Source organism: Telmatherina bonti (assembly GCF_933228915.1).
Source record: "Telmatherina bonti genome assembly, chromosome: 7".
In the NCBI taxonomy this organism is placed as follows: Eukaryota; Metazoa; Chordata; class Actinopteri; order Atheriniformes; family Telmatherinidae; genus Telmatherina; species Telmatherina bonti.
Genome location: NC_136625.1, coordinates 10,431,903 through 10,447,284, shown reverse-complemented (window position 1 = coordinate 10,447,284; position 15,382 = coordinate 10,431,903). Strand labels below are relative to the sequence as shown.

General features: G+C 39.8%; 1 protein-coding gene across 6 annotated transcripts in view; it reads right to left on the bottom strand.

The window, feature by feature from the left end:
* The window catches only part of pard3ab (par-3 family cell polarity regulator alpha, b), a 305,596-nt gene that overhangs the window by 129,608 nt on the left and 160,606 nt on the right, over positions 1–15,382 (bottom strand). For 5 of the 6 annotated variants that reach the window (XR_013771364.1, XM_079243165.1, XM_079243169.1 and 2 more), the window contains 2 exons: positions 12,858–12,893; positions 6,723–6,770 (listed from right to left, as the gene is read on the bottom strand). Coding sequence is in view for 5 of the 6 variants with exons in the window: in XM_079243165.1 (XP_079099291.1) it covers positions 6,723–6,770; positions 12,858–12,893 (84 nt within the window). In the remaining variant the exon portion in view is untranslated. The remainder of the gene's footprint in view (positions 1–6,722; positions 6,771–12,857; positions 12,894–15,382) is intronic. The other variant, XM_079243166.1, reaches the window with a different exon arrangement.

Sequence of the window (15,382 nt, the reverse complement as noted above, 5' to 3'; positions counted from 1 at the left end):
TGAATTCAAGTGGAACACAAAAGAAGACAGACACTGCCACCTCTCTGACAGTACGCCTATCTCTCACTCTCTCCCTTCTTTTCAGCTTTCCCTTCTTTTTTCTTTTACCCATCTCTTTTTATTTAGCATCTCTACTTCCTTTACTTTTTCAAAGCATCTGCTCATGCTCTCTTGTTTGCACCAATCTGCCTTTCTATACCCTGATATCCTTTGTCTTGCTTTAAACACCTCTGTCTCTTCTTAGTTCTCCTCTTCATCATATTTGTTGAACATATTGAACAAGCTGAAGTTGAGGAGCAATTGTTCTCTCTTTAAACAGATGAATCTTTAAACGCCAGACTACAAACTTTGGAAAATCTCAGCTTGCAGAAGCATTAAGAAGACATTAGCAAACACAGCTAATTGCTGTTTGTCTAGCAGACAAGTAGCATCCATATGATGTTTACATCTCCCACCATAACATTCTCTGCAGGACACAAGCATGATGTTCAACAAATTGTTGTTTGGTCTTTCCCTAACTGTGTTTTTTCATCCTCCAGGCAGCACATTCTTCCTTTTTTTTTTTTTTTTTTTACCAGTGTAGTAAGTATCAAGGCTTTTCTGGGTTCCACAAGACTTGTATATACTAAGGATTATGAAAAATATGAATATCTAAAGCTAAAATAAGAAATTTCCACCGCAATACATAAAATCACTCAACCTAACCATGACTTTTCAACCAATGCTTGTGAATAATACTAAGCTAATCTATTTTTTCAAAACCTGTTAGGAAAATAAATAAATAAATGAAAAAGATAAACATATTCTTAAATATGTATGTCTTACTAGGTAATGTTGCTCAGAGACTTTTTTTTTTTTTTTTTACACTGGATGAAGTGGCTCCTCGTCCTGATAGTAGTCTATACATTTTGTAATCAGGAATAATAAGAAATATAGTTAGACCCCTCAGTTTACTGTAAATCTGTAAAAACTCTGACCAATCCAAACATTCGGGGCGAATTGAAGGCGTTCATTTCTTATATTTTGTAAGCTTCTTCTTCCAAAAAAAAAAGAACCTCCCCCTCCTCTCCCTCCTGCAGCGCATACCTAATAGCCACACCCTGCATATAAATAGTGTGTTAGGATGAAAATACAAAGTAGCGAAAAAGAAACTCAGAAGACAAAAATGGCTGAAAAAATGCTCGTCCCGCCGAGACAGAGAAAATCGATGGTGGAAAAAGCTGAAAACTAGAAAAGCACTCGGAGAGTACAAACCTTCGCCACGGCCTTTAAAAAGTTCCTGGATCCAAACGGTGATCTGGATCACCACCAAAATCAAATCAGTACTTCCTTTTCACATTTCCAACAACTCCTGAAAATATAATTAAAATCTGTCCATAACTTTTTCAGTTATCTTGAACCAAAACAGATAAATGTCGGTAAAAACAATCTCCTTGGTGGAGGTAAGAAAAAAGCCTTGGACCACACAAGGAGCAAAACCAGAAGGGGGAGGAGCCAAGACAGGTGCTACTTTCAAATCTTGCTAGCTCCCCAACATTACCTACCCCAGCTTTAACAAAAGAAAACTCTATATAGTGATTCTACCCTTGAAACAAGCTACCATCTCTTAACAGCTCATTAACATTTAGCAACATTTGGCATTTTCCTCACATAATAAATAATGTAAATGTTTAAATGGAAATAGGTGAACGTGGCAACGTCATATGTGTTGTCGCTCCAGGAAATGACAAAAACAGGCAAAGAGGTAGAGCTGAGGGGCTGAGAGTGTGGGGGTGGGTTATTAATAATCATAAAACTCTGCTTGTGGCTATGGAGCTAACTGAGCCGGAGCAAATGGAAGCTAACCAGATAACACAGGTTGACAGGCTAAAGCTAAGTCACGATGTCAGCCAGCTAAAAACTGCTGTTTTGCTACATTCTTGCAACCACCAATCGGGTACCTTTCAGTCAAAAGGACATGCTCCCAATTGTGCAGAATTTTTAGATTAAATTACTTCTGAACAGATGAGTTCTTAAAAGAAAAAAATAAAATCACCACCCCCCATGTTGTCATGAAGGTGAACTTGACCTAATAAACCTAAAATGTTTTTTTGAGCAAGGTTGTGAACATGCTTACTTCTGTGAAGTTCTTTTTAACACGGGACTTGATGGGGAATTGATCTGCATATTAGACATATTCTACAAAGCACAACCCGTTTTCCAAGCCAGAAAAAAAATAAATAAATAAAATAAAAACTAAATAACATTTTAGAAAACAGCAAAGCAGATGACAGGAAAAAAAAAAAAGTTATTCAATGTAGAATTCTACAAAACTAGGTAGAAAAGGCCAAAACATGACCAGACTAAAATGAAACCTCAAACCATTTAAAAACAGAAACCAGTTCAAACAGTTTTGCTTTCTTCTTCTGTGTTTCATCTTGTCGGACGGTGTTTGTTTTTTCTTCTTCTTCTTTTTGATGTGTTCCTTTAAAATGTGTTTGTTTAATGCTTTTCTCTGTACCTGAAGGCCAACGCAGTAAACACTTTTGGGTGTACACACAGTTTTGCTCTCACATCATCTCATTCCATCTTCCTCCTACACCTCTCCTTCCTTCATTTTCTCACCTTTTCTTTTCTTTCATTCATTTCCCCAAACCACTTCTGCTTTACACAACTAATGCATGTCTCCCCCCCTCAAAGCCTCTCCTTTCCTTTGAATTCAACAGACTGAGCACATCCTCAGCATTTCAGAAACCTATCTCACTCCTTCCTCTCACCACTCGCTGCAGAAATGATGGGCGGTTTTTGGAAGAACAAACCCGTCGACTTGATGGCATCTACAAAAGTTGCTTGAAGGTGATTTTTAGGAAAGAAAATGGCTAAATGAAGGAGAGTGGGGGTGACTGTAAAGGGAGAAAGAAGTGGAGAAGGACGGAGGTAAAAAGGAGCCAGTGAAGGGTGTAATTGGCCGAGAGAAGTCGAGCGTGGAAACCATTGTTGGCTGCCTACTGTAGCATCCATCTCTGTGTATTCATACGGACTCTTTGCCCGTTACTACTTTCAGTCACTATATTTAACAAACCGGCTGCCTCATCCCTTGCCTTTGACATTTTATATATATGTAGACACACCTATCCACACACGCGCTGTTGTGTTTGTGCCACGACTCGTTTCCAAATGAAGCATTGATGGCCTTCCCTCCCAATTTCACATCCTCTCCCGCTTCATTTCTGATGTTCTGATGATTCTCCTCCCTGTACTCACAGTTCCTTCTCCTATTCCCCCGACGCCTTCCTTCCCTCCTCTCATTCGTTCTGATGCATCTCATTGTAGCTTCACGCTGATAGACCATGAATATCAAATACCTGTGTGATCGACTGAGCCAAGACCAGCGCAGCGTGGAGGAAGGCAGGTATGTTTGTGTGAGTAAACAAGGGAAACAGGAAGAGAAATGGGAGGGGAAGAAGGTCCACAAGTGTGTAGATGATGACGTGTGCACAAACAGGAGCAGGCACTGAATTATGTTCACCACTGACATCATCTGGAGGAAGAACGGAGTAATGCACAGTTATGCGAGCTGTCCAAAGCTAATCAGCTGCCCTCGTTCTTTCTCCTCACAGCCACTGCAAACCATTTATGACCCGATCCAGTGCTGAGTAATTACACCCGCAGCTGTGTGCATGTTTGGAGCAGCAAGTGCACTTTGTGCATCTGACAGGCTGCGTTTTTGTGTCCATATGCCTGCTGTGTTTTTCATATGGTCCATGTTTCTATGTACTGGGAGTGAGAGTGAGTGTGTGCTGTACGTGCTGTCTGTGTATATAGGTCAGGTGACAGCTTGAAACATCACTTCAATTAAATCAGAAGACCCGTTCTGTGGAAAAATTGTCGTCTCTGACTGACTTTATTACCAATGAGTCCCTACACGACACAAACTCCATCAAGTCCTCTCACGCAGACATGCAACCGTTCATTTCTACGGCTTTTCCTGCACTAATAATGATGCAAAGGTGTGCGATTTGAAGAATTCTTTTCATTGCAGTCATAAAATGCAGCTGATTTGTACATAAGGAAGGAATAACTACTCCTTTTTTTCTGAGAAGAAATCTCCAAAACTCTGTTATGTGTTTATATTTTACAACCTTTAAACTGATCCAAGCTGCTTCCTTAAAAAAAAAAAAAAAGATAAAAAGCAATATTTGATTTAAAGTTTGGTTTCTTTGTGTGTTAAACACACAAACTTCTGACTTTCACTCAGGATAAAAAATGATCAGCAGAACTCAGGGATGCACCAATTACTGCCGACTGCCTTGAGTCATGTGCATCATCACATAAACACATAAATAAAAAGAGAACAGATTTAATATTCATCATCAACTCATCTCTGACTGAACACTTTTTTTTTTAAATTAACATTTTGCATTAAAAGTAAAATCTATACAAAATACATAATCTCTCCATGTAAACATGGTGATGGCAGCAGGATTTTTCTACAACAGGGACTGGGAGATGCTTCAGGCTGGGAGCTGGATCCACACAAACTAAATCATAATGCCTTTCTTATTGTCAGTCTCAGGCTTGGTACACAGACGGCTGCTCGTTTTTATTTTACTATAAATCCAATGAATTAAGACCTGATAGCACAATGACAGGTTGTTCTGAAAAAGCAACTAAAGGAGGTCTAGGAAGACTTTAGGCAGAGTCTAGACCTAGACTTTGGGCCTATTTGGTGAAACCAGCATGTCTTATTAATTATGACGAGACATCACTGCAGCACACCAGCTTGTTCTTAATATTTCCGGGTTTGTTGTGGGGTTAGGGTTAGAGTTAGGGTTGCCATAATGTCGACAGACTTTTGCTCATTTTCAGGGCATTTATAGATTTTGGGGAACAACAAAGCCGTGGAGCTGCTGTCAAGTAGCATCTCTGATGCCTGATTGCTGTTTGTTGTTTTGCAGCAAACAGTTCAATCATTTACATCTTCATAATCAATCCCAGTATTCCAATACATGCTTGCTATAGCCATAAATTCCCACTCCTAACTGATGCATGAACACAAGTTAATTATCATGTTCCCACACACTTTCTATCAATGTTACCAGATGGTAGAAATAATGAGGGACAAAAGTGCAAAGGGAAATTTTACATTGTATTACATGTAGTTCTTTGATTAATCAAGAAGATCATTTTCTTTTTCAGAACCTGAATCAGAGTGTGGAAAACGTCTAACGGTGTTGCATGAGTGCATAATAACCGGTTATGTCTCAACAAAACCTCAAATCAAGTTCAGTTTTGTTCAGTAAGCCGTGTGTTTGATAAAGCCTGTGCAGATACCACATATAAGCTGTCGCTGGTACAGCCTACGAGGTGGTGGCAACGGGCTAAACAAGACACCACATGGAGCTGCACCTGCAGACACCATGTCTATACAGGTCAACATTTATATATTTACTGAGCTTCATCACAGTTAACACTTCCTGCTAAATCTGCTGATTATTCGGTAACCTAACTTCATGTTTTGACTAAAATAAGACCGATTTCTGCTTAAAGGTGGAGTATGTAAGAGTTTCAATATTTTCAAAATAAATTAACTAAAAAAATAGCTGCAATCCTAATTAGATAGTTTTTTAAACATGTAGGTTCCAGTCTGTCCATATTTGATGTGTTATTAAATTACAAGTTTAATTAATGACAAAGACCCTTCTTAAATGTTTGCCTACCAGTAAAAAAAAGTGCTTTTTGTCATTTGTCATTAATTAAACTTGTAATTTAATAACACATCAAATATGGACAGACTGGAACCTATATGTTAAAAAAACTTTCTGATTATGATTGTAGTTATTTTATTAGCTAATTTATTTTGAAAATATTGAAAATCTTACATACTCCACCTTCAATGCAACTGATGCTACAACATATTTTCCCATGCTGCCTTTATGAGGTTACGCTGATCAACAAATATAATTAATTTACATTATTTCAAAACTTTTGTTTAATCATGTGTGTGAGCTGTAGAAAAAAAACACACACTCACACATTCACACCTGTGGGCTTGGTATACACAGATCATTTCAAATGCATAATATTTATGTTGAGTAATGCTATGCCAAATGCTCCTGTATATCATGCCATCAAGAAATCCTTCATCATCACACCATGGCGTGCCGGCAGATTACTGTTTCATAACAGCTTTGTGAATGGAGTGGAGAGGAAACGTGCACATGTGATAGATAGCATCTTGGCACAGTGCTGCTGCTGAACTACTGCTGCTCCTGCTGATGGCTTTTCAACGTAGCATTGCTGTAATTTTCCATAAGCCCGTGTGACTAATGGCATAAACAATGGAGCTGAATGTTCATGTTATGGGCCCATTATGGAACAATCAGAGCAGGAACGTAGAGACGGATGCCTCTGATCAGCCCTATTGTAGAAGCCAGGTGCAGCAGAGAGGATTTGAGTCCTGGAAGTGCATGTTTCAGACCACAAAGAGGGGGAATTGAGTTAAATTAAGAGATGAGGAGAAGTGTAAGAAGGATATAAAGAACGCTGATGAGAAAAGAGACAAAAGAAAGCAAACAAAGTGCTTTGTTTTTACAGATCATTGGCTAAGCAATGGATTGCTTAAATGACCCTCGGTCCTATTTGTGCAGCCACCCAAGTTTCTCATTTGCCTGTGAGGCTTTTTTTTTTTTTCTCCTTCTGGAGCATAATGGCCGGAGCTGGGGATGTCATGCAGCAGTTACCTCAATCAGCCAGTGGAGTTTCCTGGCTGTCACAGGCTGTTGTGGAGGCTAAAGGGAGCAGTCGACAGGTTAGACATGACGACCCTTTACAGAGAGTCAACATTCCCATTGTATGTCATGTTATCAAAAGAGACAGATAATCCAAAGAGAGGTGACCAAAGTTTAATGTGAAGGATCAGAGGAGTAAAAGTCATGGTTGAAGGGTGATTAGACACACAAATCCTCATACAAGCAGCACTTCGTCATGTTTCCTGAGCAAAAAGGAGACTGGATGTATGAAAGTTTAACTGGAGTTAGTCTGTTGGAACAAATGGACCCAGCAGAGAAAGAAACACCTAAAAAGCTTTGGGATTTTATTGAAGAATAAAGTGATAACCAGAGAATCTAATAAGCAAAGCTGTAAGAAATCTGACCACTCTGATTGGTTGAAATGGGAAACTAAGCCTCATTCAAGTTCAACTCTCCTTTCTTCTTCTGGTCCAACTTTTTATTTGCTATTCTTTCCTCTGCAACATCCATCCGTCCCTTTGGAACGGTGTTTTTATTCTCCTTAAAGTTTTAGTCTTCATCTTACATGTTATATTTGTTAAACTGCAACATGTATTTAAAAAAGATTTGCTCCACACTTAAAGCGACCAGCCGGCACCACTTTTAGTTTGGTTACATTTTTTTATTTCACTCAGTATTGAGACAATGCGCCATGCAAGCAGCCCAATTTTCCACTTTTAGTTTTGTGAGTGTTTGAGGTTTATTTTTACACCATCCAGTAGCATCAATCCTGAAACTCCATCATTTGGATACCACAGCAGAGCTGAGTGCCACCTACACAAAAAGTGAGCAGCCTGGCCGATAAACCTCCAGCTGACCCAAAAGCAAGCACTGATCCAGGAGAAATCCATCCCAACTTTGCTAGCATCGGCTAACATCGGCTAGCATCGTCGTCCAGCCAGGTGTGTGTGTGTTTGTTGCTTCAGTCAAGGTAGAAATCATCTAGGGACAAACTGTCTCCTCATATGTGTTGGTGTCTTAAGACTCATCGTAGTGGCAGCTTACAGAAGTTTTCCTGTTGCTAGCTGTCAATACATCCCCTAAACAAAGCCAGTCATGTGGTGCTAAGATCTATTCAAATAAGAATGAGTGAGGAACATCATGAACCTGATCCATTATAATTAGAACACTGTCTTTCCAAAGCAGGTGGTGATCCAGTTGTGACTTTATAGTTATTAACAAGGTATTGGATGCCTGACTAACGATGGTGAACTGCTGCACAAATGCGGCCGATTTTTGGGTCATGGCAGCCTTTTCAATAAGGAAGAGCTTTTCCACTTCAGCTGCTGTGGTTTATCAGCTGCGTAACCCTCAGCAGAACTGCACCTCGCAGGATGAGTCATGCCGAGCCAGCTTAAAAAGACCCCAGCTGGAGAGCTGGCAGACCTGCCGCTCCAGAAGCCGGCTGCATATTACGCTCCATCAGCTGTTCTACGCTCATCACTGCTGCAGAAAGAGTTGCAAAGTACATGGACTAAAAACAATCATACAGAACCGAATCAGCCCAGTTAATACCCATAAAGCCGTTTCCTCCTTGTCACTCCTGACAACTTCTTGCTTTTATCATGTTAACTAAACAGAACATTTGGTCTTTTAAACTCTGCACAACTTTGACACTTTTATTTAAAAGACAGGAGGCCTCTAAGACCTAAAGCACACTTTCTCAAATGGGGGTACGTGAACCCCTGGGGGAACTTCAAGGCATTCCAGGGGGTACATGATTTTTTTTTCTTCATCTTCATTTGTTTTCTTTAAAACATAGTTAAATAAAATAATAATGTAATATTATACATATATTTAATATATTCCAATAAATGGAAATGTACTTTATAAACTGAATTTACATTTAGATTTACACCATTTTGTTCCTCCCAAAATCCCACAATCCAATGTGAAATGAACCCAACTGTCGCCTTGACAACACAAACAATTACGGGTGGGAAAATCAAATCGAAAAATCGGAAATCGGGATTTTTTTCTTCACAATTTTAAAATCGCTTCTTTTTGTTAAAAAAATCGATTTTTAAAAAAAAAAAAAAAAAAAATCTAATCCACTATAAATTTTTTGCCATTTTAATTGTTTTTATTGAACTTTTTACTTGTCTTCTGGGGCATTATAGCAGCAGAATGATGGTCCGGCTACTGTGTTGTTTTTTCCTAATTGAAATTAAGAAAAATTACGAGCAAAAACAAGTTTTATAAAATAAAAAAAAAAAATTTAATCTACAAAAATCATCAATATTGAAGAATTTTGAAAATCACAGTCTAAATAGAATCGGCACCCAGAAATTCGGAATCGAATCGGGACAAAAGCATATCGTCACAGCCCTACAAGCAACAGTCCTGGTTGAAGCGTATAGTAGAGATGTGCAAAACACAATTAAAGTTTAAAAGACCAAACACAAATGATAAAATGCTGTATTTCATGTTTTTTTTTTTTTTCTGAATCAAAAGTACTTTGCACTGGTTAGGGGGTACTTGGCTGAAAAAAAATATTTTACAAGGGGTACTGTGTTGCAAAAAGGTTGAGAACCGCTGATCTAAAGTATATTCAAGAGAACAATAATGAAGTAATCATCAGTCGCTGCACTTTATCATCCAACCATCTCTTACTGGAAACTCATCTATTTCTCGAAAATGGATGTCCATTAAAAGCTGGCCTGTTTGGTTAGACGCACACCCCGCCTCTAAAACCTCACACCATCACGGTGCCATTGCTGCTGCTGCTGCTGCTGTTACTGGTGCTGAGATGTTTAAATTGAGGTGCCTGACAAGAGATAACATCTGAAAGGCGCTGAATCCATTATAGTGGTGGATGTTCCGGGAATGGGCGAGTAGGAAAGAGGCTCGTCGAGAGGTTTGGAGTTTGGAAGACGGGAAGGAGGGTGAGTCTGGGGGTAAGAGGAGATGACTTGAATGTTTTTGCCTCTTTTCAAAATGGCTGTATAGATTATTAGCAGGCAACTGCCCAAACCAAGGGAAACTAATGTTAATGAATTCTGAAGGATGCATTTGGCGATCTGTTGAAATGAAAACAAACTAAGTCTTGTGTTGGATAAGATTGTTTCTGGTGCAACACCTGGCATGCTGCCACAACAGCCTCATTATCACACTGCTGTCATGGAAAATGTTCATGGAAACTGATGGAAACACCCCAAAAATGCTTCTACATGTCTAAACTTAAACTCTTAAAGGGTCTTTTACGGCACCACTAGTTACCTTTGCAGAGTTTATTTTCATCATTATCTTCTATTTTCTGTCTGGTTTGTGTCAGACAGAGAGGAGAGGCTGCAGAATAACTTTTAATGAAACCAAAAGTGAGAGAGAAACATTTAGCGGTTTGTTCCACCTCCTTTCGGCTCATATGCACAAAAATACAGTCTTCGAACAATGACCAGGAATGAAAACTGGGGAGTTTTGTGTGGGCTCAAATTCACACATTGGATTACAGAAATCTTCTGCTTGTAAATCACATGGACAGTAGACAAAGATGTAACCTGTCAGTGTCAGCTGACTGGCATGACGGTCTGGAGCCAGTGATTATCATATATCTGGGAATTTGTGGCAAACTATCCCAGGATGACACCATTCTCCTAATAAAGTCAGAATCATCATAGAGCTCCACCAGAGTTTAGGAGGGAAAGACCTGCTGCGAGTTCGGACCTCAACCCCACTGAACACATACGATACGTGTGTTGCACATGCGATGATGACCAACACAGCCATGCTGGTTGACCTTCACCAAGTCCAGGCTGAAGAATGGGAAGCCATCAGGCTGGTGATGTGTATAAGCAGGAGGTTACAAGCTGTTTATGGATCATCATCTCACTACTGAGGTCCCTGACTGGGTAAAATATAACTAAATAAATAAGTAAATGTTTATTTATATATTTACCTTGCAAGACAAGAATCCCAAAGCACTTCACAACAAAACACAAAAACTTGGGAAAAAAAACATAAAACATTAAGAAACAAGTAAAACTAAGTAAAAGCGAGATTAAAAAGATGTGTTTTGAGCTGCTTTTTAATAGAGATCACTGACTCAGCGGGGCTCAGGCTGAGAGGAAGGGAGTTCCACAGGGACGGGGGGACTGCTACAAAGGCTCTGCCACCTTTTGTTTTTGTATGTAAAACAACCAGCAGACCCTGGTCAGCAGATCTCAGGGACCTGCTAGGAACGTAAGGCTTTAAAAGATTCCTAATGTAGCCTGGAGCTTGGTCGTGTTGGGCTCTTTGAGCTAGAAGCAGAATTTTAAAGTGTATTCTGTAAGTAATGGGCAGCGAGTGCAGCGGGATCAGTAGCAGGGTGACGGGGGGATTTTGAGGATCTAGTAAGTTGCCTTGCTACGGCATTCTGCACAACCTGGAGACGGCCCGGCGGTTTTTTTGTTTAGACGTGTGAAGGTGGAGATGAAGGCATGAACGATCGTCCCCAGCTCTGATGGTGAAACATTGGGTCTTAGCTTGGCAAAGTTTCTCAGATGATAAAAACAGGACCAGACAAGCAGCTTTATGTGAGCTTCTAAGGAACGTGAAGAGTCCATGATTACACCGAGGTTCTTCACTGGCGGCTTAATAAAACTAAAATGCATAATAATAAAACAAAAAAAAAAGAAGCAAAAACCAACAAGAGGGGTTTATGGACATTTTAGGTGGCATTACCTACACATTTGGCTGTGTTACTCATTCCACAGAAAGATGAGCCTGACAGGTGACATCTTGTTGTCAAGGTGACCAATCAGCCTTTCCAATGATTCAAAACACTGCACCAATTTGTACTGGTACCAATAAACGGGAAAAAATAACCGACTAGACATACATTTCCTAACTTCATGCTGAAGGCAACAAAAGCATTTGTTCTCCGACTGTAAAGTTTGATTTGTGATCAGTTTTTACTGCCCAATCGTTTTGATTGATTCACTTCTCTGTTTCATATCTGTAAAAATATACATCAAAAAAGCCCTTTCAGTGTGTGTGATGTCACAGAAAAGCACATTTTACCTCCTTGTAGATAGCAATTTGGCGGCCAACCACAAATGTTACAAGTCTGATTGAACAAGACTTTAAGAATTAATCCCACATTCAGACGTCAAATCAACATAAATCCTCTAATTCATTGCTGATACATGTTGTCTTGTCTGAACATGTGTGAAATGTGCCAGCTGCAGCCACAATAATCATGAATGTCCTGCCATAATGTTTCTCCACTGTCACCTGCACAGCTGCCAATCAAATTAACCAGCCAATTACACGTCTAATGCGCCACGCAAAGCACAACCAATTACTTCCACTGATCCAGATGTAACCTGAAGCTAAAGCCAGATGTGAAGACGATGTGTGGATATTAGATTACAGCTCAGGTTCGGTGTGTAAATGGACAGTTATGGAAATCAGAATGGCTTTTTAATAACGGCAGTAAAAGCAGATGAGCTTTTACCAGCTGCCTTGGTGGAGAAGCTTTTAAGGTAAAGCGCGCCAAGCAAAACACAGGCCGCAGCGACACTGCAGGAGCTGAAACTGCTTCTACGCATCAGTCTGAATATTCTGAAAACAGTGTCACAGACGGCTGTCTGCACTTTCCTGAACAAAGTGGACTCTGAGTCCCGCTAACTGTTTGCTATTCGCCACACATCTGCAGTAAGAAGGTCAGACTGACAACCTCATCCCCAGCCGGCAAATGAAGCAGAATTCCACATGTTTCCACATTCGCAGACAAATACAGCTCTAAGGGGAGTGATGGAGCAAATTAGACGGCAGCGCGGCCTCAACACTCCACACTGATCAACCATGAAATTGTAATTTGTTGGAGCAACTTTGGCTGGAGATTAAAATAAGTGGTCGTCACTAACACGTACATGCATGAGTTGCATCTTGCACAGAGGCTGGATGCACGCACGAGCAAATGTTAGCGTTTTTTTTGTTTTTTTCCAAAATGGGTGATAATCCATGCAAAGGGGAGTTGGGAACAAAATAACACGGAGCAGGAGCTGTTAGGTGAATGTGTTTTTGTTTTTTTTTTCTTTTTCTTGCTCTCATTATCAAAAGAAGTGGGTTTAATTGCAAGCTGGTGTTGGGGTGGAGTCTTACCAAGTCTCTGGGGGATTGCATCTGGGGCTCGGCATTCTAGAGGATGGAAGGGAAGGGAGGAGGGGGAGAAGAACCAAAAGCAATCAAGCAACAACAATTCATTGACAGAATCAGTGGAGACTTGATGACACAAGACGCTGTGGATGGCAACGTGTGTGATGAATGAATGCGCATGCAGGACATGAAAGTGGTGAACCCCAGCAAGCAGATGTGACAGCGAATCCTTCACAGAGCACATTCATGTTTGACCACTTTGCCTCGGAACAATGGGACCTTTTTATGCAACCACAAGTTTTTTGTGCTGCTTTGGTTTACCTCCAAGAGTGTAATGAGCACTGTTGTGTTGCCATGAGGAATTTAGTTCATTCCTTCAGATAAAAGCTGCATGTATGAACAGCTAATATGATGGTCATGTTCATCTAACAGGGAAAAGGGAAGCTGGTTGCAGATGAAATTCCAGTAGTGTCAGCTTATTTTTCAGCTCATCAGATAAAATCTCAGTGCTGATGTTTGCTGTTACAGACATGGACTCCATCAATCATCCAAATTAGTGTTTACAGAAATCTTATTAGAGGTATTGTCATTGATATCAACTATGATGGGAATAAACCGAATGCTAAGTATGTAAAGTGCCCTGTGACATCATTGTTGTGAAGTGGCGCTATACAAATAAAGTTGAATTGAATTGAATTAAAGTATAAGGCTTTATATATATATATATATATATATATTTATATATATATATACACACATTTAGGCTGTGAACGCATCTCTGCAACCTTATACTGTAGTATTTTACTGCCACTCGGTTGTGTTGGTGCTTCATCTTTGCACAAATACCAAGTAGATAAAGATCTGCTTTAGGGAGGAGTAAATTAGAAATATGACCAAGTCCAGCTGCAGTCCAAGCCGTAAAAGCGCCCTGCTTTGCCATTTTTTTAGCCTTTAACTTCTTATTAATGAGAACTTGACTGGGATTTTCCAATTAAAGCTAATTAAGCACGTGTCTTTCATCCTGTCTCTTCTCTGAGCGCTTTCCACCCAGTAAAATTCACATGATGCGCCCGACTGGATCAATTGGATGAAAAAAAAGAGGGAAAAAAAAGGTTTGGGACACTACACGGCTGCAGAAATGTACATAAATAATATGAGTTTACCATCAGAACAAGCTAGAAAGTTTTAAGGTGGGAAACTTTGTTAGTGTTGCATTGTCATCACACCAACATACAGAAAGCAGAGAGTTGTCAGGTTTCTGGAGAACTGCACGTTTCTCCTGGTGTTTAAATAATTAAGCGGCTGTTCACAGGGGGCTGGGGATGGCAGATGGGTTGTCCCAGTAAACATATGGACCACTGTTAAACCTCAGCTTTGTCTTCTTTTCCCTAACCTGGTGGACGTGTATGTTTTACCTAAATACAACCAAGATGTTAGCATCGCTAACCCAGGAAGACACATCTGGCTGCTGTGAATCGTTCCTCCATCCTCATCATGAGCTGTCAGATCATGCATCTCAGCTTGCTTTTGTGCAACTGTTACATTATTGCACACAGACACACATTTATGTGTGATATAAATGTGTGTCATGATGACATATGAATGAAATTTCTTCTGCAGCATTTCTCCCTTAGCCATAAACAGGCCTTTAAATTTAGGACAATAAGCACCATCCAGTTTTTTGTTGTTTTTTTTTTTTTTTTTTTTTTAAGTAAATAATCAATATTTTTAATTAAAGCCTGTAGTGTTTAGAGCCATGCAACAGTCTAATAAGTTACATGAAAATAAAATGAAGTAAAAATGAAACTGAGTAAAAGTAAAACAAGCAGCATTATAAACAACTGCATAACACAGAAGATCAACTGCAGAAACACACTAACTTTATATTCACTATGTCATTTGGAGGACTGATTTAATTCCATATGAGTGATAAAAGCCAGACTTTCTAATATCTGCTGTATTAATGGTTCTTGTTTCACGTCTTTTACGGGTTGGGGCATCTGTAGCAGTTACAAAGCAGCTGCCGACTGTGTGTTTTCATTACTCTGCATTAGGTGTAATTCATGAAGCCGAGTAACTGCCACTTTTCATTTTAACTCATGTGCCGAGACCGTATTAACACCTAAAATGCCTAAAATGCAGCTTTATTCTTATTTTTCTCCGTTTTAGCTTAAATCAGCCATTCAGCTGGTCTTTTTTCATGGCATGAATACATACCGCATGCAGTTTATTCTCTCTATGAGCTCTAAAACACATGAGAAATTGTGAAGTCTAGCTTGAGATCGAGACCTCAGCTGCTCAATTTGTGCACTGGACCTCATCTCCCTCGAGTTCTTCACTTTCTACAAGTTCAGATCAAATAAATCCAACTATCTAACTACCAACAAGGCAGAGCCAGCTGGACTTCTGGCTCTGCTCTAATCTTAAGATGAGTATTGACCACTGCGGCAGCCCGTCTGGTCGATCCTTGCCCATGGCGACAGCCAGCCGATAGCCTCATCTGCATCCCTTGCTGTGATAATTGTCCCCAA